At 59.7% G+C, this 25,172-nt stretch overlaps 1 protein-coding gene across 3 annotated transcripts in view; it reads right to left on the reverse strand.

Annotated features, from left to right (window-relative positions):
- Positions 1-7,717: 7,717 nt before the first annotated feature.
- The window catches only part of TXNRD2 (thioredoxin reductase 2), a 34,515-nt gene continuing 17,060 nt past the window's right edge, over positions 7,718-25,172 (reverse strand). The window contains exons 9-18 of one of the 3 annotated variants that reach the window (XM_082668307.1): positions 24,465-24,484; positions 23,689-23,780; positions 21,903-22,077; positions 14,118-14,254; positions 11,750-11,845; positions 11,421-11,513; positions 10,019-10,090; positions 9,840-9,937; positions 8,788-8,993; positions 7,718-7,919 (exon numbers count right to left, since the gene is read on the reverse strand). In XM_082668307.1, coding sequence (XP_082524433.1) covers positions 8,870-8,993; positions 9,840-9,937; positions 10,019-10,090; positions 11,421-11,513; positions 11,750-11,845; positions 14,118-14,254; positions 21,903-22,077; positions 23,689-23,780; positions 24,465-24,484 — 907 coding nt within the window. In that variant the 3' untranslated portion in view covers positions 7,718-7,919; positions 8,788-8,869. Of the gene's footprint in view, positions 7,924-8,774; positions 8,994-9,839; positions 9,938-10,018; positions 10,091-11,420; positions 11,514-11,749; positions 11,846-14,117; positions 14,255-21,902; positions 22,078-23,688; positions 23,781-24,464; positions 24,485-25,172 lie in introns of all 3 variants that reach the window. The other 2 variants (XM_082668306.1, XM_082668305.1) reach the window with 2 other exon arrangements.

Raw genomic sequence — 25,172 nt, forward strand, 5'->3', positions numbered from 1 at the left:
CATATGGTAATGCTATGTTTAACTTTTTGAGGAACTGCCAAATTTTCTACAGTGGTTGCATGAGTTTTCATTCCCGCCAGCAATGCACAAGGGTTCCAATTTCTCCACATCTTCACTAACAGGTGTTCTTTTCTTCTTTTTCTTTCTTTTTTTTTTTTTTTAAATAATGGCCATCTTAATGGGCGTGATGTGGTACCTTTTGGTTTTGATTTGCATTACCCTAGTGACTAGTGATGTTGAGCATCTTTTCATGTGCTTATTGGACCTGGATGTGTGTTTGAACTGGGAGGCCCAGAGGCAGTCGTCAGGCTCTGAAGTGTTCAGGGTTGGTGTCAGGTCTGTGGCTCCCCAGAGCTAGGGCAGCAAGGAAACAGGGACACGCAGCCCAAGAGGTGACGCCAGCTGCCTGAGGACTGCCAGCCTGTTAAGCCTGCCTGTGCTGCTTGCCCCTGGACCTTCCTCAGGGCCCGTCCCTAGAGCCAGCTGGTGGACAGCAGAACCCAGAACCATTCCTGCCATTTCTTTGTTCAAATTTGCTCTGGTCACTCCTACCTTAGTTCTTGTAGTGCAAGCAATCACTCCAGCTGTCACCTAAGTGTCTTCATTTCTCCCTCATTTTTGAATAATATTTCTGGGTTGGCTTTCTTTCTGAATGTAGATTTCATTCCATTTCTTCTCACCTTCATTTTTTCGATGTGCAGTCAGACACATGTAACGTGTCCTTATTCCTCCAACTGTTCTCACAGTTTCCTCTTTGTCTTTGATTTTCAAGAGCTTGACTGTGATATGCCTGCCTGCCTGGCTGTTTGTTTTTATGTTTATACTGCTTGAGATTTGTTGGGATTCTTGGATCTATAAGTTGACCCAAAATTAATGAAATTTCAGGTCATCATTTCTTCAAATTTTTTTTATGCCCCATTCTCTCTCTTTTCTCCCTCCGAAGCACGATTATATTAAACTTTATTTCTTTTTAAAAAAAATAATTATTTATTTATTTGGCTGTGCCGGGTCTTAGTTGCAGCACGTGGGATCTTTGTTGCTGCATGCAGGATGTGCGTTGCGGCGTGCAGGATCTTTTAGTTGCGGCATGCAGGCGCTTAGTTGTGGCACGTGGGATCTAGTTCCCTGACCAGGGATCGAATCTGGATCCCCTGCACTGGGAGCTCGGAGTCTTAACTGCTGGACCACCAGGGAAGTCCCTAGACTTTCTACTGTGGTCTCTCAGATCCATATTACCTCTATTGTTACTCTCTATTCTTTTGATTGGACAATTCTTATTTATTTGTCTTCAAGATCATTGACCCTTTCTTTTGCCATCTCCAAACTGTTCTTAAAATCCGTTAAAGTCCATCAAGTTACATTTTCATTTATTGTTATACTTTTCAGTTTTAGAATTTCTATTTGGTTCTCTTTGACCATTTCCGTTTCTCTGCTAAAATTCTCTGTGGTCATTCATTATGGCCAATTTTTCCCTTGAGGACTTACCTATATTTATAAAAGCTGTTTTAATATTTAATTCCAGGGACTTCCCTGGAATCCGCTTGCCAATGCAGCAGACACAGGTTCAAGCCCTGGTCTGGGAAGATCCCACATGCTGCGATGCAACTAAGCCCGTGCTCCACAGCTACGGAGCCTGCACTCTAGAGCCTGTGAGCCACAATCACTGAGCCCGCATGCCACAACTACTGAAGCCCACATGCCTAGAGCCCATGTTCCACAACAAGAGAAGCCACCTCAATAAGAAGCCCGCACACCGCAACAAAGAGTAGCCCCTGCTCTGCAATTAGAGAAAACCCGCGCACAGCAACAAAGACCCAATGCAGCCAAAAATAAATAAATTTATTTTTAAAAAATTTAATTCCAACATCTGGATCATCTTGGGGCTGGTTTCTAGGAACTGCTTTCTCCTCCTGGCTAGGAATCACATTTCCACGTTCCTCACACATCTAGTCATTTTTAGTTGCGTTCTGGACACTGATGGCATTTTGTAGAGCCTTTGGAGTCTGTTATCTTCTGAAGTGTGTTGGCCTTTGTTTCATCAGGCCTTCCACTTTGAACTTTTGGAGGCATTGTTTTATTTTTGTGAGGGTGGATCTGTTGCAGTTTTGCCTTTAGTCCTACACAAACCCGTTAGTCTTGGAACCTAATTTTTTCTCGCAAGGTGTGGACTTGCTGTAGGTTCAGGGGAAAGCCCACAGTGCTTGCACAGCCCCTGTGACTTGGTGGGACTTGAGATCCAAACTCTCTGTCCCCCTGCAGTGGATGATCACTGAAATCTCTGCTCTCTCCTCCTTGAGTCTCGCTCCCACACGAGCAGTTCAGTCATCAACCAAGGATCTGACGGGAGTTTACATGCAGGTTTTCAGGGATTTTCTCCCTCATTTCCAGATGCTCTGGCTGACCCCAGCTGTTCTCTGGCACCTCAAGCCAACAGGACTACAGCTTCCTATTCCCATTCTGGTCACTGGTGCCCTGCCCTAGGGAGGGCCCTCAGGGGAAAAGCATATACACGCAAATCTCACTCAGTACATTTCTTTTTCCAGTGGCTGGATTCTCTCTAGATTTTTATTGCTTTTGGTTGATCTTCAGTGCCTTCAGACAGTATCTTTTCTATTTTGTGTGGAGTTGATCACTTTTATTTGCAAAAAAGTTAGCTTTATACAAGCTGCTCAGACACCACCCAGACCAGCCCCTCTGCCCCCTGTACATCTGTCTCCAATAGCACCAATCCAGCTATGCCTGCCTGTATTAAGGCACACAGCACCTAGTGGAACACTTGGAGCAGACCTGGCCTCCTGCTCCCCTGTGTGGCCCTGGCACATGAGAGCTGGAGGAGGAAAGCTACAGGAAGTCAGGTCAGCTCTGAGCTGCACCCCTTTCCACGGACACACGGTGTGTGGAGCTCAGACCTTGCAAAGCAGGCTCCTGGGACCTGTCAGGATGGAAAACACAACGTAAAGGCTTCACACCCAGGTTCATCAACAGCTGTGCCTCGAGCACCTACTACACACCAGGCACCATGCTGGGGACAGAGACACGAGGAAGGGAGGCTCCTTTAGGGCAAGAGAGAAACACCATTCCAGGAAGGCTTCCTGGAGGGAGAGCCTTGCACTGAATCATAACCAAGGAGGGGGGCTGGCCAGGCAGAAGGTTGGAGGCACAGCCTGGCAAAGGCTTAAGGGCCAGGCGAGTGCCGTGGGGGAAGTGATCCCACTCTCTGCCTCCCCGCGGCAGGACCTGGTCCTTGCAGCCCTGTAGGGCAGGTGGGGAGGGCCTCCCGGTGCAGTTCCTCGCCCGGTGTGCCCAGGCATGCACCTCTGGGAGGAGGCAGGCGCCGGGCGGGCCTCTGACCTGCAGAGAACGGCTGATGTGAACAACACTCCACTTGTACAATGTCTCCCCTTTGAAAACCAGATACTCCCTGAGCTATGGAAACCCAACTACTTGCTGAGCGTCAGGACGTTATTATTATAATCACCCGGCCCAGTTCCAGCCACCGGGGCAGGACAATGCGCCTTTGAGGCCGCAGAGGGCTCGCCTCCCATCCACCCTCTCCCACAGGCAGGGGCCTGGCTGCACCTTCATGCCCCACGGGGCACCTGGGGGTCTGGGCATCAGTCTTCTCACTTGTCAGGTGGGGGCCCAAAGAAGACACGTCCAGATGTTGCTTCGATTGCCTCCTGTTCTGTCCCACATCTTGACCCTGGTAGCTCAGGAGCCACTTACATCTGCTTTGGGGGAACTTATGGGTATGAAAATTCTTCAAAGATACTAAGACCATCAGGGGCCACTAGCCATTCTTGCCATCATGGGCTGCATGCCTCGATAACCTAATTATGAAAAGGGGGCCTGTGGGGGGCCATGCCCAGTGCCTGGAGCCCTGGCCGGGTCAGTGGCTGGCGGCCAGGCAGGGAGCTGGGCCCTGCAGGCTCCTGACCCCCAGCTGCTACGTAACAAGGCCACAGTGCCTGTTGCTCATGGTTCTACTTTATTCCCAAGCTTTTGGTGTTACTTGATCATCAGATTTATGCCATAAAGATCCCAAATTTATTAGGAAAATAAAACCCCAACAAACTTAATTTCATGGAACTGCAGGCTGCATCACTGTCCCATGAAACCCTAGAGGCCAGAGTCTCAAGGCTTTAGCCAGGCCTGCCTCTCCTGTTTGCTTCTGCTGTCGCCGCTGGGCAGCCCGGGGGCAAGGCTGGAGCAGGACCAGCCAGGCAGTGAGGGCTCGGTGGTTCCTGAGCTCACCTGTGTTCGTCAGGATTGGGTGTTCACCCTGCGGGTGCCCTGTCCCCAGTGGGGGTCAGCTCCAAACAACAGGCACGCAGAGGGAGGTGGTCCTCCTGCTGCCCACTTGGACGGTGCTGGTATGGCTGCTGGGACCCGGGCTTGGGTTTCAGGATTAGGGACACCCGAGCACCATAAGCCACGTTTGGCTGGGATTAGGCGGGCTCAGCTCTAAGATGCTCTGCTGGCCCTGGGAAGGCACAGGTGCTTGGCTGGGGCCCAGGACGTGCAGGGTTCCCAGAGCCCTCGGGGCAGGCCCAGAAACCCGAGAGATCTCCAGGAGCTGGGCCACAGGGAGGGCCGGCCAATGGGGAGGAGTGGGCCTGGGGAGAGCAAACGGGGAGAGCAGGAGTCTGCCTCGGGGCAGACTAGGCTGTGCTTCCCCCCACAGACGTCAGACCCAGGTCTGAAGGCCACAGCCCACCTGTCCTGAGGCCGAGCTCCTGCAGACCAAGAAGCAGCATCTATAAAACGGTCTTCTCCCTCCCAGTGTTGCCCAAAAGATCCGATGTGTCAGCAGGAGCGGGTCTCCTGCCGGACCCTGGCTACTCGGGGCGGACAACCCAGCTACTGTCCCCAGGCACCATGGCACCCGCCCAAGGGGATGCCATCTGTGGCCATTGGGATCAGGCATCACTTCCACCAAAGATGCTTCCTGACAGGACTGGGCCAGCAGAGGGATGTGCTGTGGGACCTTGGCACTACAGCAGAGACAGGGCAGGGGACACTCATGGGGCTGTTTGTGATGTGGCCACCTTGGGCCCAGGCACCCTGCTGGGCTTGTTTGCCCCGGGGGTGTGTGGGGGCATCTCCCAACCTGTTTCTGGCAGTGACTGGCCCACAGCGTCCCCCCACGTGCACCCGGACTAGGACCCAAGGGTGGACCGAGCAGGACCGGTGGGCGCTGACCAGAAAGGAGGTGGGCAGTGGAGGTCAGGGCAGGCTTGGTCAAGCTGGGCAGGAAGAGGCCATGGCTCAGGTGAGGGCAGCCAGGGGCCCTGGGCTCCCAGAGGGGCTCAGGGATGAGTGGGGGCAGCCTGGGGCTCTTGGTGGCCTGGCCCAGACCCGGCCAGCACGGAGGAGCCTCTCATGGTGGACTCGTAAGAACCAGATGCTTCCGTGAGTGATGTGAGTGTGGGGCACTGAGGCCTCACTGTGGGCGGTGCCCTGACTGGGGTGGGCCGGGCGCCCAGAGCCTGAACAGGGTCCACAGGGCTCAGTCATTCAGCCTGGTGGCCCTGGGCCTCTGGACAAGCGCACTGCCCAGCCTACTCACGGCGTCCCTCTTGCAGGGCCCTGGGCCACCTGCACCGCGGCAGCTCCTGGAAGCTCAGCGTCAGGCAGTGAGTGGTGGGTGAGGGCCTGCTTCAGGCCAGGACACCAGCCACATCTCTGAGCTGTTGCCTGGCTTGTGGCCACAGGACAGATGCCCCAACCTATGGGCACCACCTGACAATGGCTGTTTCTCACAGGGCAACTCCGCCTGGAGGACCCCTGGCTGGACCTGGCGGTCACCTACTCAGCCAGGCCTGCCGCCGCGTGAAACTATGGCTGAGGCATGTGTGGGGTGGGTGTTCCCTGCTACCCACCCAGCAACACTGGGGGTCACCACACGGCTGTGGGATGCTGGGGGGCACCCACGGCCTGCGGAGGGTGTGTAGCCCTCAGCCCAGCCCTTGAGGACTGGTCACCCTCCCCTGTGTATCCGTCTCCCTGGGGGCCCAGGACCTCGGGGACAGCACCTCAGGGGGCTGGGAGAGGATTGGGGTGGCGGCAGAGGGCTTCCCAACGGAGGGAGAGGCAGGGGAGGGGTGGGCTGGCCCCAGCGGCAGCTCCCCCACGTCACTGCACAACTCGCAGCCACAGATGAGTGCAGGACATCGCGGGGTCATTGTAGGTTACACAGAACAATCTGAGGAATTAAAGTCATATTTTCATTGCACCATAAAAACATGCCAAGGTGCAGGAGGCGGCCCTGGGCCCAGGTGGAGAGCACCTGGCCTGTGGGGTTCTGGCCCCTCCCTATGCTCCCTGGGAGGAGGGATTGGAGCCGGGCTTTGCCCAGGGAGGGGTCTCAGGCCACGCAGTGAGCGAACCTGGAGCCAGGCAAGCCCGAGGGACACACAAGCAGGACAGAATGCCCTGTGCCCAGCTCCGGCCTGAGACCCAAGAGTACAGCAGGTGCCTCCCCAAGTGCAGGGCGGGGGACTGGGGGTCAGCAAGGGAAGCCTGGGTCTGCACACACCACCCCACTGGAGCCCCCAGGGCAGGGGGATGGGGGACATGGCCGGGCCCTTTGTGGCTCCTGATGTTTGGGAACAGGGCCAGGCCCCTGCCTGGGACGGGGAGGGGGTGAGCCCCGCGTGGGGGAGGGGCCTCCACACTGGCGGCGCCCCAGGGCTCTCCCGAGCACCGTGGGGGCTTTGTTCTCCCTTCGGTGGCCACACAGGCTGCGTGAACTGGCCAGAGAGAGGATGTCGCAGGCACAGCTGGATCGAGGCTGCCCTGGGAAAGGGGCTGCAGGGGCACTGACATGGGGCGGCCGCCTGTCAGGTACGTGGGGCTCCCAGCCCGACTGCATCACCCGGCATCACAGTAAGCCGTGAGGCCGCGTCAGGTCCCTTTTGGCCCCATGCGGCCATCCCAGTGTCCAGGGCCCCCCTTCCATCCCGGTCAGCTGACCCCGCAAAGCCCGCCCCCTGCCTCCAAGGCTGGGAGGCCATGCCCAGCGCAGAGGGAACCTCCTCGTGGGGCCACCAGCCGGGCGTTAAACGGGACACGGCTGATCGCGCTGCATTTGTCAAGAGGCCTGGCCCCTCCCGGCACTTGGCGTCTCAATGGGGCGTCTGAGGGCCGCTGCACACGCTTCACGCGAGCGGTGTCTGAGTTCCCGCAGGCCCATTAAGGCGCAAAGACATTCCTTTGTTCGCTGACAAGCAGGGTCCCACCCAGGGCTCCCGGGCGGCAGACTAAGTGATGTTTTCTTTGGGAAGACACGAGATTAACCGCCGCTAAAGCCCCAGTACAATACCGGGCCCTGCCCGTCGCTGTCAGCGCCACCTCTCCGCGGTGACTGACAGGTGCTGGGGGCCTCCCTCCCCGTCAGCCTCCATGTGCGGGATTAGCCTGAGCCCAGCCGACAAGCTGGATGGGGCCCGGGAAAGCGGAACATTCGGGGGACAGGGCCTCAGCACCATCCCACTCCTGTCACCGGCCATGACACTGGCAGGTGGCTCTGGAACACAGCCTGCGTTCCCAGGAGGCTCTGCTCCAGGAGGAAAGGCAGGGTCCTCCGGGGCGGGGTGATGGGGAGCCCCCGCACGCTGACCCCAGCACAGTATGACTCGGAAGGGATTCCCTATGGTGACGGATGGGCGGCCACCCCGGGTGCGTCGGGGACATCATGGGCAGGGCACACTTCCGGAAAACACCCTCTTTATTTGTGCCCTGGAAACGCCAGTGAACTCAGACGTGGGCAGCCCGCGGGGGGTTTCTGAGCAAGTCGTCATCATCTGGCATGGGCGGGGGTGCGAGATGCAGGCCTGGGCCATCCCTGCAGGGTGCTCGGCGTTGGTCCAGATGCACTGGGCAGGGGCGAGGCTCACCCGGGCTCGGCCTCCAGCATCCTGCCTGCCGAGGATGGGGGTCAGCATGGGGTGGCCCCACGTTCCCACACCTGCCCGCACACAGGGACTCTCGGGGGACAGAGAAGAAACCAGCCAAGGGGTGGCCCTGCCCCACCAGGTCGTGCATAACTGTTAGAAACACCCTGAAATGATAAAGCTCATCAGAGGCAGCCCTGTCCAGGAGGTGTGGAGGAGCCAGTGCCCTGGGTGCCCCAGGAGAGGCTCTGGGCCTGGTCCATTGATCCTCTGCCGTGGCTTGGCCCCTCACGCCCACCTGTGGGCATCCCGTGGGTGCCCACTGCTCTGTCCACAGTCCCCCGGGGCCCTCGGGACCCCAACCCAGGAGGAGCTGACGGCCAGGGGTTGCCCCTCTCAGGCTGACAGGCGGAAAGGCCCCAACCACAGGCATCCCCTTGGCTGGGGTCAGGCAGGGACTTGCTTATTTCCTCCTAGATGAGTCTCAGGACAAACATCACACCCCGGGGCTTCTGGCAGCCCACTCAGCCCGGCTTTGCAAAGTCTAACAGAACCAGACTGCGGGTGGCTCTGAGCACGAGCCTGCGTCTCCACCTTCTGGGCAATAGAGAAAGGAGCTGGGCTGTTCTGAGCGGGGCAGGTGGTAGGGAGGCCCAATGAGCATTCCACACCCTGAGTCCCCAACCCCCCCGCCCCCAGGACAGGCGCTACGGGGTGACCCTGGCCCCCAGACACCGCCTGTACATGAGGAGCAGCAGCAACCCGGCTGGGGTCTGGAGTGCCCTGTGGGGGGTGGGGCCCTCTCGGCAGGTGCAGCTTCTCCTGCACCTGGAGAGCAATTCACAGTGGCACCCTACTCCCCTTAAACATAGGACCTACCTGGCATGCGTACCTGGCTCTGAGCCTCTGCTGAGCCTAGCCGTGGGGGCAGAAGTCATGCTGAGCACCCTGGGTCTAGGGATGGCCGCTTAGCCTCAGCAGCCGGTCACGGTGGGGTCCAGGCCCGAGCGCTTGGAGATGCGCAGCTTGGCCACCTCCTCGGCACAGGTTGGGTGGATGCCCACCGTCCGCATCACCTGCTGGTAGGAGGCCCCACACCTGCACGCCGGGGACAGGGGATTCGGGGGACGAGTCAGTGCAGGGAGGCGTGTTCCAGTCCCCCCGCCTCCATCCTCAGGTGGTAGCACACGGGGGAGAGTTGGGAGGTCACGGTCTCCTCACCGTCCCCCAGCCCTGGCCCCCCTCCTGTCTTCTCCAGCTGGCAGCCAGGAACACCTGCCAACACCTATGCTGGCCCCGCCCCACCTCCCTTGGAGCAAACACCCCGAGCCTGCAGCAGCCAGGCAGCCCCACCTTGGGGCCCACCTCCCACCTGCCTGGCCTGGCCTCCTGCTGCCCCCAGCCCACCAGGCACAGGCCCACTCGCCCTCCTCTCTGAGTTCAGCCCCCTCCCTCTGCTTCACCCCAGCCCTCCTGCCTCTGACAGCCCCTCACCAGCTGCCTGGCCTCTTCATACCCAGAAACCCACCCCCACCAGAGCTTCCACAGCATGGGCCCCGGGGCCCCGCCATGCACAGCCTGCAGCTGGGACCAGCCCCACAGGACACGTACCCCCCGGGAGGCCCTCCCAGCACACTTGATGCCGAGGCCCTGCTCCTGACTGACTGGGCACTCAGCCCCCAACCCTCATTCTGAGCAGAGAAGACCTACTGTGCCCCTCAGGCCTGGCTGGGGACATGAGCCTGTTCCCCCCGGTTGGCCCGGCCAGAGATGGACATGGCCACCTCTCAGGTGACCGACCGGACCCGTCCCATTGGGCAGACACTCTCTGAAAACATGACCATGAGTGACCCTGATGTGGCAGACTTCCAACAGCGGTGCCGCTGACTTTCGGGGGACCCCAGCCTGAGTGTCACGTAACGGCCCACATTCCTGTGGACTTACTTGATCCCCAGAGCAAATCCTTGAGTAACTTCGCCAGCATTGGGGCCAAGGAAGTGCAGGCCCAGCACCAGCTGTGGGGGCTCCCGCAGACACACCATCTGAAAGGCACATGGTCAGCAGGGGCGTGCGCGGCCGTGGGGGCTCTCTCTCATCCCGGCCAGGCCCACGGGGATGCTCACCTTTATGTAACACTGGGACGCATCCCGTTCAGGCACCACGAACTCCAGTGGTTTATAATACGCGTGATAAACCTGGGTGACAAGACACGGATTCCTGGGTCAGCGGCTGCAGCAAACTAAGCCCCGGGGGCATTTTACAGCTCGACAGGCTGTGGGCACAGTGGGGGGTGGGCCGGAACTGCCCGCTCAGCCTGCAGGTTGTGGTCTGGGGCAAGGACAAGGCTCGGCTGGCCTCGGAGGCACCCCTCTCCTCCCGGCACGGCAGCCTGCAGACAGACGCTCTCCCACCAGGCCCAAGACCCCCAAGAACTACAGCAGCGGAACGGGTGCCAGACTGGCCACCCTCTGACTTGCCCCAGAGCCCGAGGCTCAGTGCAGGCAGGGGCACTGCCCAGGAGCACAGCCCAGGTGGACGCTGCAGAGAACGGACGGGGCAACCGCAGGCAGTGGAAGGGGGGCCCGGCCGCCCGTCTGGCCTCCCTCGGGCACCTCGGTTCTTGCCGGGCCCTCACTCGAGCCAGCAGGCGGGGCGGGCGCGGCCCCCACCGGAGCTGCTGGACAAAGGCTTTCAGCGCCTGAGAAGGGCCGATAGCGCATTCGGGGCTGCGGCCGAGTAAAAAATGAGCAGAGCCCTCACATGTGCTGCACAGCCATTATTAATTAATGCAGCTTCAGAGAATATTGTTCTAACGAAGACAGAATTGAAAAGAAAACAAACAAAGGGCATTTGGCCATTCAACATTGTGAAACATAAAACAACATCACGGAATGCCACGGACACATGTCCCAGGGCACTTGTGATGAATCGAACAAAAATAGCAAATAAAGTGCCGTTGATGGAGGGAACCGGGGCGCAGGGATGCAGGGCAGGCACTGGAGCCCGGGGCGCTCATTCCCAAAGGGCCCCCGGCCGCTCTGGTGGCCACGTGGGTCCGGTTTCTCCCAGCCCGCCTGCAAGCTGCCACAGCACCCACAGCCCACCAGGCAGACCCCAGAGAAACCCCTCCCTCCGGGGTGGGTGCCTGGGTCTGGGCTGACAGAGGCCCACGAGGACCAGACTCGTGGAGGAGGCACAGGGCCAGGCGGGGGCAGAAGGGCAGGGGTGGAGGCGAGCAGAGGTCGGAGGGCAGGAGGAGCCTTTCAGGTCAAGGCAGACATGCACCCCCCTGAGGTGGGCCGCAGCCCAAAGGTCCCGTCATTCCCGGGGCTGCCCGCCAGCACCGCCAGCCCATCACAGCCATCGTTCCGGGCCCCACGCCCCGCCCTGCTAAGCTGCAGGCCCCAGGAAGCAGGACGCCAACACTCCCGCTTGCCGCAGGCCTCTGTGGGGGCCAGCCATGATGGGGTGGAGGGCCACACAGGCCTGTGTCCTGGCAGCCCCCTCCCTGGGGCCCTGACTCACCTCCACACGCTCCTCTCCATGGCGAGCCACGGCCTCCTCCTCTGACAGCCCCACACAGCCATACTCCAGCGGTGTGAAGACCGTCGTGGGGACCTGGAGGGTGGGCCGGGATTAGGCACCAGAGCGAAGACCCCACTGGGGTACACCGAGAGCGGTAGTTGCAGGCTAGTCCCTGGACAGGCAACCCCCTCTCTTGTTCCCGGGCTGCACCTCACACACAGGTGCACACGCACACGCACATGCTCGCATGCACAGACACACGTGCACCCCCAGAACGAGCTGCAGCTCCCACAGGCTGGAAGTGGCGTCTGAAGAGGAGGGGCACTCACGTTGTCATAGTCCATCAGGTCTGAGGACCGACTGCAGAGCCGCTGGGCTAAGAGCCTCCCGGCCATGATAGCCGTGGGCGTCAGCTCTGGCCGTCCCTGGGAGGTGGGAGCACGGGGTTACTTCAGCTTGACCCTCAGTGGGGGTACCACCTTCCCAGTGGGGCGTCTCCCCCAGACGCATTTTGCCTCTACTTGTCCCCGCATGCTCCCCTCTGTCCTGCTCAGGGGGGAGACAGCTGTGGTCACGGCCCCTTCCCTGGAAAAGGGGGTGAGCCGCTAACAAGCCTGGCCACACCGCCCGTACCCACTTGTGACTTCTCTCAGGACCCCTTCTTCACGTCAGTGCCTTTGCAGAGCTGCCCCCACAACAAAGCTCAAAAGGGACCCAACCACCATTTACCCATTCGCACTAACGGATTCGGGCTAAGACGGGCCCTGGGAGCAGCAGTGGGCTCCGACACGCAGCTTGTCTGGCACGTCAAGCCCATTACCGAGCCCAGATCGGACGCCGTTTCATGGAGGCCTCTGCCCCAGGGTGTGTCCTGCCGGGGAGCAGGGGGTGGCACAGCCCCCGTGTCCCCACACGCATCGGCCTGGGGCTGGCTGCCAATCACCCCTGCAGCAGCAGGAAATGCAGATGTTGTTTGACATTCCAGAAATGAATGGAGATCGGCAGCGATAAAGCTGTGTAGGCAGCCCGTGCATTCCACCGGCCTGACTAACTGACTAACGGGGACATAGCCCACACGGCACACGAGGTCTCCCTGAAGCACGGCTTCCCCTCGCCAGACCCCTGGGGGTTAACGCTTCTTGCTGCTCAGAGTGACCTTTCTGAGGGAGCAGGCTGAGTGTTTTAAGACACAGCACTGCCCAGCTAAGCAGCCAGGTCCCCAGGGCAGTGAGCAAGCATGAAGCCTCGTCCACACCAATGGGTCGACTAGGTGGCCAGATGACCCAGCGGGGGGAGCGGCTGGAGCTCTGACGCACCCAGCGGGCTGTCCCCGTGGTCACGACACAGGGGGCTGTTTCCGACACAGCATCTCATGAGCCTGGGTTCATGGGGGGCTTGAGGCTCAAGCGGCAGCCAACTGGCTCCCATCTGAGCACCGGCCACGGCAGGGGCGGCCCCTCTGGTACAATGGGGACACCGGGGCCAGGCTGTAGTGCAGGACAGACTGTCTCCAGATGAGCAGGCTGGCCCTTCAGGAACAAAGGGAGGCCCAGCCGTGCATGGCCTCCCCGCGCCCCCTGCCCCATCTCCATGTGTGTGCCAGGCTCTCTGGAAGCCCCCCACCTATCACAAGCTGCAGCAGAGGCTGGGGAGGCTGAGGGAGGGGCGGTCCCACAGCATCGATGATGACTGCCGCCTTTCTGACCCCCACACTGAGCATCTCCTGACACCTGAAATAGCTCATTTGCTTGTCACCTGTGACTGTGACAGAACATCACCTCCACGAGGGCTGGGACTTCTGTCTGTTCCTGCAGTGACCCCAGAACCCAGAAAAGTGCCTGGTGCTCAATGTGTGAAGAATAAACATAAACTAACACCACGGTGGGTTTCACAGCACCCCCAAACTCATATCCCCCCAGTACCTCAGACTGTGCCCTCCTGGGAAGTTGGGGTCTTCGCAGGGATAATTAAAGTGAGGATTGACATGAAGTCAGCCTGGATTCAGGTGGCCCTAAATCCAGGGACAGGCAGGCCCCAGAGGAGATGCTTGTGAAGATACCCGGGGCCTCAGAAGCTGGACCTGGTGAGGAGGGTCCTCCCCAGAGGAGGGAGCACAGCCCTGATGCCTTGACCTCGGGTTTTGGGCCTCCAGAACAGGAAGGAACAAATTCTGCTGTTCTGACCACCCAGTTCGTGGCGCTTTGTGGCGGCACCGTGGAGAGGCCTGCTAGGTCTGGGGGCCCAGCCTATGATTGGGACCCTGCCCTGGCTGCCCTCCTCGGGACGCGATGCACGTGTGCAGGACAGGCCGACCGATCCTGAGGCGCCAGGGCTCATAGCTGAGCAGCCCCCGGTGTTTCTGGGCCCTTAAGGGGGGGCCACTGACAGATGCCTCCCAAGCCGGGCTCATGGGGGTCCGGACTGCCCAAGATCAGAGGTAAACCGAGGCCAGGAGGTCGAGGCCACTCCATGGTGTGCAAACAGACACCATCCCTCAGAGCTGACCCGTGAGGAGCTTCACGGCAGGATCTGTGGACGGTGCCCCCTTGTCCGCCCACCCGTCCACAGAGAGGAGGAGCATGGAGGCGGGGGTGATGCCAAGTCCTCCTGGGGCTCAGCGCAGAGCCCGTGTGAGCCACAAGGCAGGGGTACAGGGTCGGGGGACGGGGTGGGGGCAGGCAGTGGCGCAGGCCGTACCTCCGCCACGTCTCCGATGGCATAGATGTGGGGAACGGAGGTGGCTTCCTGGGCATCAACCAGGATCTTCTGAGTGTTGGGGTTGGTACGCACACCAGCCTTCTCCAAATTCAGACCTCTGGTTTCTGGAACTCGGCCTGAAGGACACAAAGAGCAAGGCTGGGAGGTTTTCATTAGTGGTTCTGACCGAGATTCCTTGTTTTATTTAAAACCCTTCTCAGAATGTCCACTTAGAATTGGTAAGACATCAAGCACCAACAGCGCCAAGGGCCTCAAACACGCGCTCACACATGTATGTACGTACACACACACGTGTGTATACATGTGCACACACAAACACCTGCATAGAGACTCAATGAAAGGACGGAGCAGGAATGGGGAGGAAATGGGGTGGATGGAGAGTCAGCAACAAGACCCTCCTAAACACATCCTATGATACAATTTTGTTTCTTTAAATCATATACACAGTTTATACGTATACATATTCAAAAAGTAAAATTAAACGTGAAAAAAATCCCTATAACGTGTAAACAACCTAAAACAAAGGGGCCTATTGTAACAGAACACGTGGAAAGACAACTCGGGAGACCCTGCGAACCCACATTGGAACTGTACCTCCGAGGGTCACGTCCCCACAAGTGAAGATACTAACAGGTCCTACGTGTCACTCAAAGAGGATGGTTCAAACTCCGTAACGTCAACTTTGAATTGGAAATTCATGATTTTTTAAAAATACAAGGCTCCTGGCTCTGACCACAGAAACGGTGTAGAAGCAGCAGAAACCAAGGGCGATGTGCCCCCAGCCCCAGACTGTGATCCCTAAGCCCCTCCCCGCGGAAGGGGCCGGACTCCGCGGGGCCAGGTACCCCAGGCCACATGGTGGAGTGATGGACAGGAAGGATCAGCATGGCCGCAGGCTCAGCCCGACAGGACCTTGCAGCCTCTGAAGGCATCAGCCCAAGGGGAAGTCGGAAACAGGACCCAGGCCTCACAGACACTGGGGCCCCATCCCCTGTGTGCATTTCCCGGCAGGGGTGTCTCAGGGTCCTCACGTGGTCCCCCGGGCTGGCCTCCGCCCCCACCAACACACCCCTCCTGCAGCTTGTGCGAGGCAGGACGGTGCTCCACGTGGGTTTACCTCTCTCTGCCACCAGGCTGTGGCCTCGTGTCCCCACATCTGGCAGCGGCTGTTCCCCCAGCACCCGTGGCGCACGAGCTGACCCAAAGGAGGCAGACAGTGCGCACAACCTCACCCCCCCACTCCCCGGGCAGCCCCAGCTCCGAGACCTCCAGGGCCTACACTGCACACCCACCCATCCCTGCAGGCAGTCAGCGCACGAACCCTGCTCTTGGGGGAGAGGCCAGAAGGGGAAGTGCCAGGCACTGCCGGCTCCGTGTGCTCACAGCCTGCGCCCCGTCACAGCTGAGCTGCCTCACCACCCTTTCTCTCCCAGTTCAGACGATGTGGCCTCGTCGAGCCAGGGCGGCAAGGGCTACTCTTCCTGCCCGACCCCAGGGGGGCAGCGGGTGGCCCCCGTCACCGTGGCTGGGGGATTCCGACGGCAGGACGCATGGCTTCAAAGGCACAGTTCCCACAGCTTCCATGGCTCAGGCCCCAGAGGTCGGGTGGTGGCTGGTGGAGCCCGGGGAGGGGAGCCTTAAGTCTCCAGCTGCTCTCCTGGCGGGAAGTCAAAACACAGGCTCAGCTAAGCCTGCTTCTTGAGCGGATGGCTCTGGCCTCTGCATTCGGCTCGGCCCCAGGAATCGGGGACTGAGGGCTGGCGCCCTTCGCCGTCAGATTGGACACGGGTAGTGCAAGGCCAGGAGGGCCCCACCTTCTGACGGCACCAGTACTGGCCCTATGGTCCTGATGGAGACCCATGAGTGCAGAGTGGGACCTGCCGCCTGCCCAGCATCCTGCCAAGGTGCCTGGGGACCCAATGGGCACCTGGAAGGGGACTGGACTGTGCTCCCAGAGAGGAGGGAGCTGGCCCCACAGGCAGGACTGGAGGGCATGGGCTTAGTGGGCGACAGTCCCTTATGCAGGGGCTCATAGCTCAGTCCTCAGGTTCCTCCCCAGGCCCCTGGGCCCTGCGCCTCCCGGTGACACTCTGGGCTGGGACTGGAGAGTCCAAGGGCAAAGCCGGCAGCACTTGGACCAGCTGCTCTGACGCCGGCCATGCTGTCCCAGGCTCTCCCTTGCACCCCTGCCTGGCTGGTCACAGGAGGTCAAGAGTGCTTCCTCCTGCGCCTGTGGTAACCATGGTAACTACACACCTTGCAGATGCCAGCAAACCATATCCCAGATCCCGAAGGAAATAAAGATAAATTTGAAAGTAGTAACAGGAGACGGTAACATATGCTGGAGTTAGGTGGCCTCTGCAGTCCATTTTGAAGCCAGGATTTTTTAGGACGTTCTGCATACATGAACTTGGAAAGTATGTGGGATGTGTGAGCCAAGCCACTGGTAAAAAGAATAAATGGATGGCTCATGGGGGGTGCGGGGCAGTACAGTGAAGAACAGGCCGCATGCAGCAGGCACTCCACTGACGCTTCCAGAATGAAGACTGAAGGAAGGGAGGGGCTGGAGCAGGCGAAGCCCCAGGGGCAGCCGCGGGCACCTCAGGGCTTGGAAGCTGGGCCTTGCGGGTGAGGCCTGGGGTGGGCAAGCCCTCAACAGGGGTCACACAGGGAGGGACAGGCCCACGCCCTCTGCCGCGCTGCCCCCTCGTGCTCAGAGCAGGGGGTCATGCCCTCCCTTTCAGCTCAGGCCCAGAGCCCCAGAGGAAGATGGAGAACGGGTGTGGGGTCCGGGGGGCTACCCAGTGGCTGGTCGCTCGGGCGCCAGCTCAGGCCCAGGCTGGGCTTACATGGCAACGGTCACGTCATCCTCCGACTGCCTCCCTCGCACCTTGTGTGCAGGTAGTGCTCCTCCCACGATTGGTGGAGGCCCGTCCCGGTCACCCTGCATGTCACGGTCACACACTGCCCTGTCCGGCACGCGGGCTGCCTGCTCCTCGCCCTGCACGGGGTTGGTGGGCCCCCAGGATGAGGATGGCACCCTCAGGGGGGCTTCGGGGCGCAGGCAGGGCTGCCCCCTCCTCAGTGGCAGTGGGTTCTGCTCATTTGCAGGGCGGTGGAGGGGGGACTGTGAGGATTGAATTTGCGCTTCTTTGACTACTAGTAAAATTCGGTGTTTTTTTGGCCACATGTTAAATTAGCTGTATCTCCTCTTGGGAATGTCTGATACTGCCCTTTTCATTCATTTATACGCATCCTCGTGATTCTCTTCCCTTGAAAGAGTTTCTTCCTTAAAACGCACGTGACTCGCTGCCGTGCTTATTACAAATGACGAGAGCACTAGAACTCCACGTACGAGCAGACACCCGGCTTCCTCCTTGGAGGCGATGTCCACACACCCTGCCCTTGGAGCTGCCCCTCGCCTGCTGGCCGGAGTCCCTCGGGGGGACTGTGTGAGCTCCGGTGCCTCGAAGCTGGGATGGCCCTCCCTCCCAGCGCCGACTGCCCAGGGCAGCATTGCGCCCGAGAGCGCTCGATGCGGCCGGGCCAGTCCAGCCTCCTCTGGTCGCACTGGGAGAACCACCAGCTGGTCATGGCTACTTGCTCCTCAGCACACGGGGACGCAGACAACCAGATACACGTCCTCTCACGTGCCCCTTGCCTCCCGTTACAGGAAGACGGGCATTCCCTCCAACTTCATGCCTCCTTGGAGCACACTTCCCGACGAGCAGGGGGATCGTGTAACGAGGGAAGATTTCAGTGCCGGCAGGAGTGTGAATGGTGAGCACAGGCTGTGGTCAGACACTGCAGCGTGGGTGCACAGGCAGCAAAGTGCCGGGAGGCAGGGACCCACCCTGGGCGACCCTCCCAGGGGGCACAGCCAGGCCACTGTGGGGTCCCCACCTAAGAGAACACAGCCACACAAGGGGCTGTGTCCTCGGGCCCAAGGGCTTCAGTGTGGTCGTTGGGTGCTGCTGGGAAGCTGGCCTCCAGTCCTGAGCCAGATCTCACGAGCTCCCTTTTCCCATGTTTGAGGCTCAAACGTGACACAGGTAAACGGCAATGGCTTTTTGCTAAGACAAAGCCTGAGGAAGAGGAGATGGCTTCAGGGGCTGACTCCCCCTGCCTTGTCTCGAGGCAGGCACTCTGGGCCCCGTAACAGTGGCCACCTGGGTGGGCTCTTCCAACTTGGGCAGGGCTCCTGTGGCCCAGGGATGGACGTGCCAGAGCCTTCATCCTTCCCTGGAGGCTGGAGATGCTGAGGGGCCCGGGACCGTTTCAGCTCCTGGTTTTTCCGAGGTCATGGTGCTCTAGCCATTCTTTAAAATAAGAGGAAGCTACAAGGAAGCTGAAGGCTCCTGCTCGGAGGTGTCCACTCAGGGCCAGCCAGTCCTGCTCCCACCCCCCACCCCCCCACCACCACAGCCAGGCTCCAGGCCACAAGTGGTTAACTGTGCGGGTGAACACGAGCCTGCGGCAGGCGGGCTGACTGTCTTCACTCAGCACCGTAATCGGCACATCTGCAGACAGGAAATCCTCCTCCTGCGAGTTCCCAGCCTGTTATCTAAGACACCTGGTGTGGGTGGGTGATTCACAGACAAACAATGAGCCGGCCCCCTGCACAGCAATTAACTGCTTTAGCTGCTAATGTGTTTAATCCACCACGTGGAGATCAAGGCTGCACCGAGGAAGAGGCTGGCAGACTGCAGGGCCCACGTCCCATCCCCGCATCTGTGAGCCTCGTCGGCTGTGGCCAAGGCCGTCCACGTGGACCGTCCACAGGGCACGAGGCGCATCTTTCCCTTTTCATTTTTAACACGTCAAGTCCAGACGGTGTGGATGCAGCACTGGCGTCTGGGCAGACCTACAGTCTGCGAGCTCTTTGCCTCCTCAGCCGTGCCGCCCAGGTCGTTGTATTTTGACCTCCAGGATCACCCTTTGTTGCAAGTAGAAATAACGCTTGGTTCAAGGCTTACCTGGTAAACGGGCGGAGAACATTCCCGGTTGTTAAACTGGGAAATGGTTCCTGAATGTTTACAAAACCCGGCGGGAGCAGTGGCCCCGCCAGCACTTGCCCGTGCAGACCCAGGAGGCGTGCCAGGAACCCGCCACCGCAGCGCCGCCTCGGAAAGCAAGGTCAGAGGCCAAGGACTGTGAAAAGCTTCCACCCCCAGCATCAATCACGCCCGGCAGACTGTCTGGGGGATGCTCTTTTTGAAAATACAGAAAACAAAACCAGTTGGGGAGGGCTCCCGGGGCCTTGCCTGCCGCCCACCAGGGTCGTCTGGACGCTGGGAGGACCCTGAGGCTTTCCGAGGGCCCGGCCCCTCACCCTCTGGCTGCTGCCAGCAGCGTGGGCTCAGCTGATGGCATCTGGGTGCAGGCCGGCGCCTCAGTACAAAGGCGTTGGGGACCAAGCGGGAGGATGGGGTGCGAGTGGGAGGGGGAACCAGCCACCTCGCCAGTTAGAACGGATTTTAAATTAATAACAATCAGTTTATGTTTCTGGGTCTGAGTAGCGTTCATCAAAATAAACCTACGTAAGATTTACTTTTACAATTTGGTCAAGAACATTTCCTCTGGTAATCTAGCGGATCTTGGTCAAGAGGCAGTAAGTTCACTCCGGGGCATTTCAGATCTTTGCCTCGTTCCTCAGAAGTGAATTGCTGACTCCTCCAGAGTTTATTTCATTTTCTGATTTCCCACTACTCTAAGCACCGCAGCTTCTCAGAAGTGCACTGCTGCCCGGGCCCACCTCCGGGGACGTGGGGGCCTGGGAAGCCGGGGTGGACAAACGCTGGGGGACAGGCCCTCTGAGGGCTCGGTACACTCGCCGAGTGCTGTGGAGCCGGACAACAAGTTTGACGACCACACGGACTCAGAGCCCAGGCCCAGACCGTGGACGAGTGACCGGGCTCAGCACGAAGAGACCCACGGGCTGGAAACACGGGAGAACGAAGACACTGACCGTCCCTACGTTTAAAATGCAAGTTGACAGATCAGGAAAAAGGGTCCCAAGCCCACGGGCCACAGGCACCAAGGCAGGTGGGTGTCCCGGCAGGTGAGCCCACACGCCCTCGGGAGCAGGACCCGCAGCCCCTCTGTGGGGAGCCCCTCGCAGCGCCTGCACTCTCTGCTCCATCCTCAAAGCCCATTCCTCTCCAGGCTGACCGTCCCAGCCCTGGCAGGGGCCCCCCAAATCCACTCTCCCCTTCTCTGTGGGGGCAGCTGGGTGCAGGGAGGGCCCAGCCTGGGAGGGAGTGTGCCCGACAAGGTCACCAACAAGCCGTTTCTGCATGGCCACACTTGCTCGGCCTTCACCCCCACAAACAGGTGGACCCATGCCTCTCGGGGAGCGGGAGGCAGGGTGGCAGCCAGCCCACGCCTGCTGGGAAAGGCCCGGGGCCTCTGCCCTATCACTAGACACTGCCTTTGCAAATCTGCAAAGTGTGATTTCTGGCAAGGCCGGGAGGACACCCACTCCCAACACGAGATGACCCACAGAGCTGAAGGCAGCCAGGGGGACGCGTCAGAAGCAACAAGAAGCTGGCTAGAAGCTACACGTCTCCATTACGTTCACATCTCCATTACGTTCACGTATTAACAGCAGCTGGCTTCTGCATGCCACTGTCCACGGCAGCATTTTCCAAGACACCCAGAAGATAGAAGCAACCCAAGTGTCCACTGGCAAATGCCCAGATGAGCCTAGTGTGCCATATGCAGCACTGCCCACCTTCACAGGTTATGACACGGACAACCTCCAGGACACAATGCCAGTGAAGTAAGTCAGACACAAAAAGGGAAACACTGTAGGGTCCCACTCACTTGAGGGACCTGGTCATCAGAGTCACAGAGACAGAAAGTAGGAGGGTGGGGACCAGGGCCTGGGAGGGGGTGGGGGGTTATCTGATGGGGACAGAGTTTCCATTTGGGACGATGAAAAGTTCTGGAGATGGAGGGTGGTGTGTGAATGTACTTAATATCACTGAACTGAGCACTTAAAAATGGTTAAGATAGTAAATTTTTTTTTTTTTTTTTTTTGCGGTACGCGGGCCTCTCACTGTTGTGGCCTCTCCCGTTGCGAAGCACAGGCTGCGGACGTGCAGGCTCAGCGGCCATGGCTCACGGGCCCAGCCGCTCCGCGGCATGTGGGATCTTCCCAGACTGGGGCACAAACCCATGTCCCCTGCATCGGCAGGCGGACTCTCAACCACTGCACCACCAGGGAAGCCCAAGATAGTAAATTTTATGTTACTCACACGTTAAAACAGTTTAAAAAAGGTAAAAACTCCGTTATCGTTTGTATGTTATAAACAGCTATCTTGAAGCTACGGTGGAAAACAAGTCTAATTTACTAAAAAAACACATCTACACCAAGGTTTAAAGTTAGTAGGAAATGTACGCGAGGCCTCGATAAACCGCCCATAGAACTAACTAGTCTCCCCGACGAAAACCCAGCTGCCTGCGACCCACCATCCACAGCTCTTCCTTGGTTTTCATTTCCAGTGCGAGGAGCGCTGGGGAAGAAAGACCAGGAGAGCACAGTGTGCTCGGACGGAGGAGGAGCGAGGCTGGTCAGGGCCGCCTCATGGCCTTTATCCAGCCCCCACCCAAGAGCCAGCAGGGTGACGAGCGCCAGGAGTGGCGAGAAGGGGGCCAAGATGCCCAATGGAGGGGAAGGCGGTACGCCTTGTCCCCCGAGTGTGCGTAGGAGCACCTGGTCCCCGAGTGCGCGTAGGAGCACGGGGTCCCAAGCATCCTTACCTACGGCCCACAGGACGGTGTCAAAGGTGCCTGTGTCCTTCTTGTCGGAGGCGAGGTCCACCCAGGTGACCTGGAGTCGCCCGTCTGAGAGCCTCTCCACTCTCAAGGGGGTGCAGCCCCTCAGGATTCGGGTGCCATGAACAGCCATGTGCTCTGTGACCAAGGAAGCCATTTGCTGCAAAGCACAAGAGGACATGCCTTGAGGACCGGGCAGCAGTGGGAGTGTCACTGCTGAGGCCTGTGGAGAGGACCTGGGCCTACAGCCTGAAAAGACCCGGGGCCCCAGGGGAGTCTGTCCAATGGAAGAGGTCAGGGCCCCACGCCTTCTTCCAGGATGCCTCACACAGGCCACCCCGCTCCGAGTGCCCTGCTTTCCACGGAGCTGAGGGCCGAGCCGGGAGAGCCTCTGGCGCCCCGACCCCCTCCAAATCTGAGGACCCAAGCCCCTCGGTTAGGGTGCACGTGATCTCTGGACTCTCTTTAGATGTTAGTTAACTGAGTCTTCACTGAAATGGCAGAGACGCACCCCTTCTCCCGGGCTCTGCCTGCCTGGCCCCCCGGCTGGCGTCAGCAGTGGGGTAGCTGGGAGTGGAGGTGGGCACCTCCGCTTCCCACCAAGAACTGCTAGGGGAGGTGGCATGGCATGAGGAGGCGCTGCAGGGGGTTCCTCCCTCCCAGCCCAGGCAGCTGTGCCCCCAGGGCCACGGTGGGTGCTCGAACAAGCCATCAGGAGAAAATACAAGTCACTGTTTAACTCTCCTGACTCAGGGGCCACCCCAGCATGAGGAGCTTTGTCTGTGCCCCAGGAACAGGTGGGCAGGCTACAAGGCCTCACCTGGAGCCTGCTCTCCCCCCGCTCCCCCGACTCCAGCCTGGTGACCCTACTGTCTCTGTGTGCCAGCCACATGCAGATTCTCCCTCTCCTGCTACCATGACCACCCGCCAACCGGGCTCTCCAGCTCAGCCTCATCGGCCCCCTTCTCCACGTCCCTGCGGGCCTCTGCCTCTCGGGCCCCATCTCCACCTGCGTCCAGCATGAGGCTCGAGGCCTTCCCTGGACATGTGTCCCCGTGACAGGTGCTCGGGCGTGTGTACTGAGCAGGTGACAGGACCGAGGGGTGCACTGCCCCAGAGCTGTGCAATGGACAGTGCCCATCTCTGCAGGGCACCGGGAGCCTGGTGTCTTGACAATGACAACCCAGACCTGGATTTTAAAGTGACATCTCCTCGGAGGGTTTTTGGTTTAAAAAAACTCCACGCGCTCATTATGTGGGCACATCCACCATCAGGGAGAGAGTCTGCGCCCCAGGGCCGGTGCTGCCCCGTGCGGTGGACGGGGAGGTGGCGAGGCTGCAGTGGCCTGGCTCAGCATCACGTCTTTCCAGTCCATGGTGGCCGGGCCACCATCTCCCGTGACGGTCACCCAGGGCCTCACCAGCTGCCGCCTGCTCCCTGTCCATGCTACCCTTGGATAGTGGAGCTCCTCGGACCTCAGGGGGCTCAGCGAGGAAGCCAGGACAGCACTTCTGCCCACCGGCTGCTTACTATTGGGTGACCTGACCTCACGGCCCGTGAGCTGGCCAGCGTGCCCACAGTGTCCCTCTGGTCCCTGCCACGCTCCCCACGTGCTGACCCTTGCTGCAATACGCTGGCAGGTGTTTATTTTGCCAACAATCTCCTCATTCGACTCAAGGGCCAGTTTCTAAAGACTGAGACCTCGCTCCCAGCCCACACCTGCACCTGCCCAGGGGGGCCACAGGTGGAGGGGACACCGGCCCGGCATTACCTGGTCGAAGGCCCGGAGAGGGACACTGCGTATCATGACAGTGGTATCCAGGCCGAGCCCAGTGAGGAAGCCAGCACACTCCAGGGCCACGTCTGCCAGAGCAGGCTAAGGAACGCTAACGGAAGCTAGGCAGCAAGACCCCCGGTGCCCCCGCCATCAGCCCCCGTCGCCACCAGTCCCCAGCAGCCCAGAAGAGTCTCCAACACTGGCTACAGAGACACTCTCCCCACCGCCCCCATCTCTCAAACACACCTCCAGGGCAAGGTGGAGGCTCCCTTCAGCACCCACAGGCCAGGCGGGTTCTGCCTCCACGGGGCCTCTGTTCAGACTCCCTGGAGGTTAACCAAGGGACCTGTGTGGTGAAGGACAGGAGACGTGCCCAGACCTCAGTGTCTCCATCTTCCTGCAGACACACCCTCCACCCTCCCTGGTGTTACTGCTCCCTCTTAAGGAACCGGCCTGAGTGGGGCTGCTCTCCAGGGAGGACCGTCTGCCTCACGGCTGTGTCCAGCTGCCCAGCCAGCGAGTGACTCAGGAAGAGCCTCCAGGAAGCCCCAGCCTCAAAGGTCAACCTCAAATTGTCCCTCGAGCACAGGTCATCCGCCCTGAGTGGGCCTGTAAGTGCCTGTAAGTGCCTGGTTCCAGGTGGCAGAGGGCAAGCCCCATGGGAGAGAGTGCAGTGACGGGGGGAGGTGGGCCTGGGGCCCAAGCTTCCACTCTCAGGATGGTGAACACAGCTGTCTATCTGTCTGTCACCTGCACGAAGCAAAGGATACAGCTGGCCCCAACCACCAACCTGTAAGAAAGATGGACAGAGAGAGAGAAATTGAGTCTCACACGTGGCAGCCATGATGCACGCAGCCGTCCCTGGTGGGGCTCTGAGGGGGACGGGGCCCTGCAGCCTTCATGCAGGGCGCCTGTCAGCTGACATGTCACTATTGCAGAGTCCCTGCGGCTAACTGTTCAAACAGGCTGTCCCAATGTACAAAACCCACTTCCCAGAGCTCCAGCTGTGAATGACAAACAGAGCTGCTGGTTTGGGAAATTGCCTGGTGGCGAAGGAATGAGTGGCCAGGGACAAAAGAGCACGTCCCAGGGATGGGACTGGAAGCGGGACAAACATGGACAAAGCCCAGTCAGAAGAAGCAGGAGGATTTTCCTTCTCTCCTAAGGAAAGTTCTGCCTTGGGTTCCTCTGGACCTCCTGCAGCCAGGCTGGAAACAGACGGGGAGGCGCCAGACGTGGGGCGGCTCCTGGAAGCCCTGTCTGTGGGCAGAACACTCTGGGACCACGGGGCCCAGGCAGACGGCCCACCCCATGCCCACCCAGCCCCACTGCACACAGGCCTGTGGCTGGGAGAGTCAGCTCCCCGAGCAAGGGCAGCCAGGGAGAGGGACACAGGATGCTGGGAGCCAGCAGATCCTCTCCTGTTATTCAGCTGCACACACTCTGCATGCATACACGTGCATACACACACACACACT

Source organism: Grampus griseus, assembly GCF_964374135.1.
Source record: "Grampus griseus genome assembly, chromosome: 12".
In the NCBI taxonomy this organism is placed as follows: domain Eukaryota; kingdom Metazoa; phylum Chordata; class Mammalia; order Artiodactyla; family Delphinidae; genus Grampus; species Grampus griseus.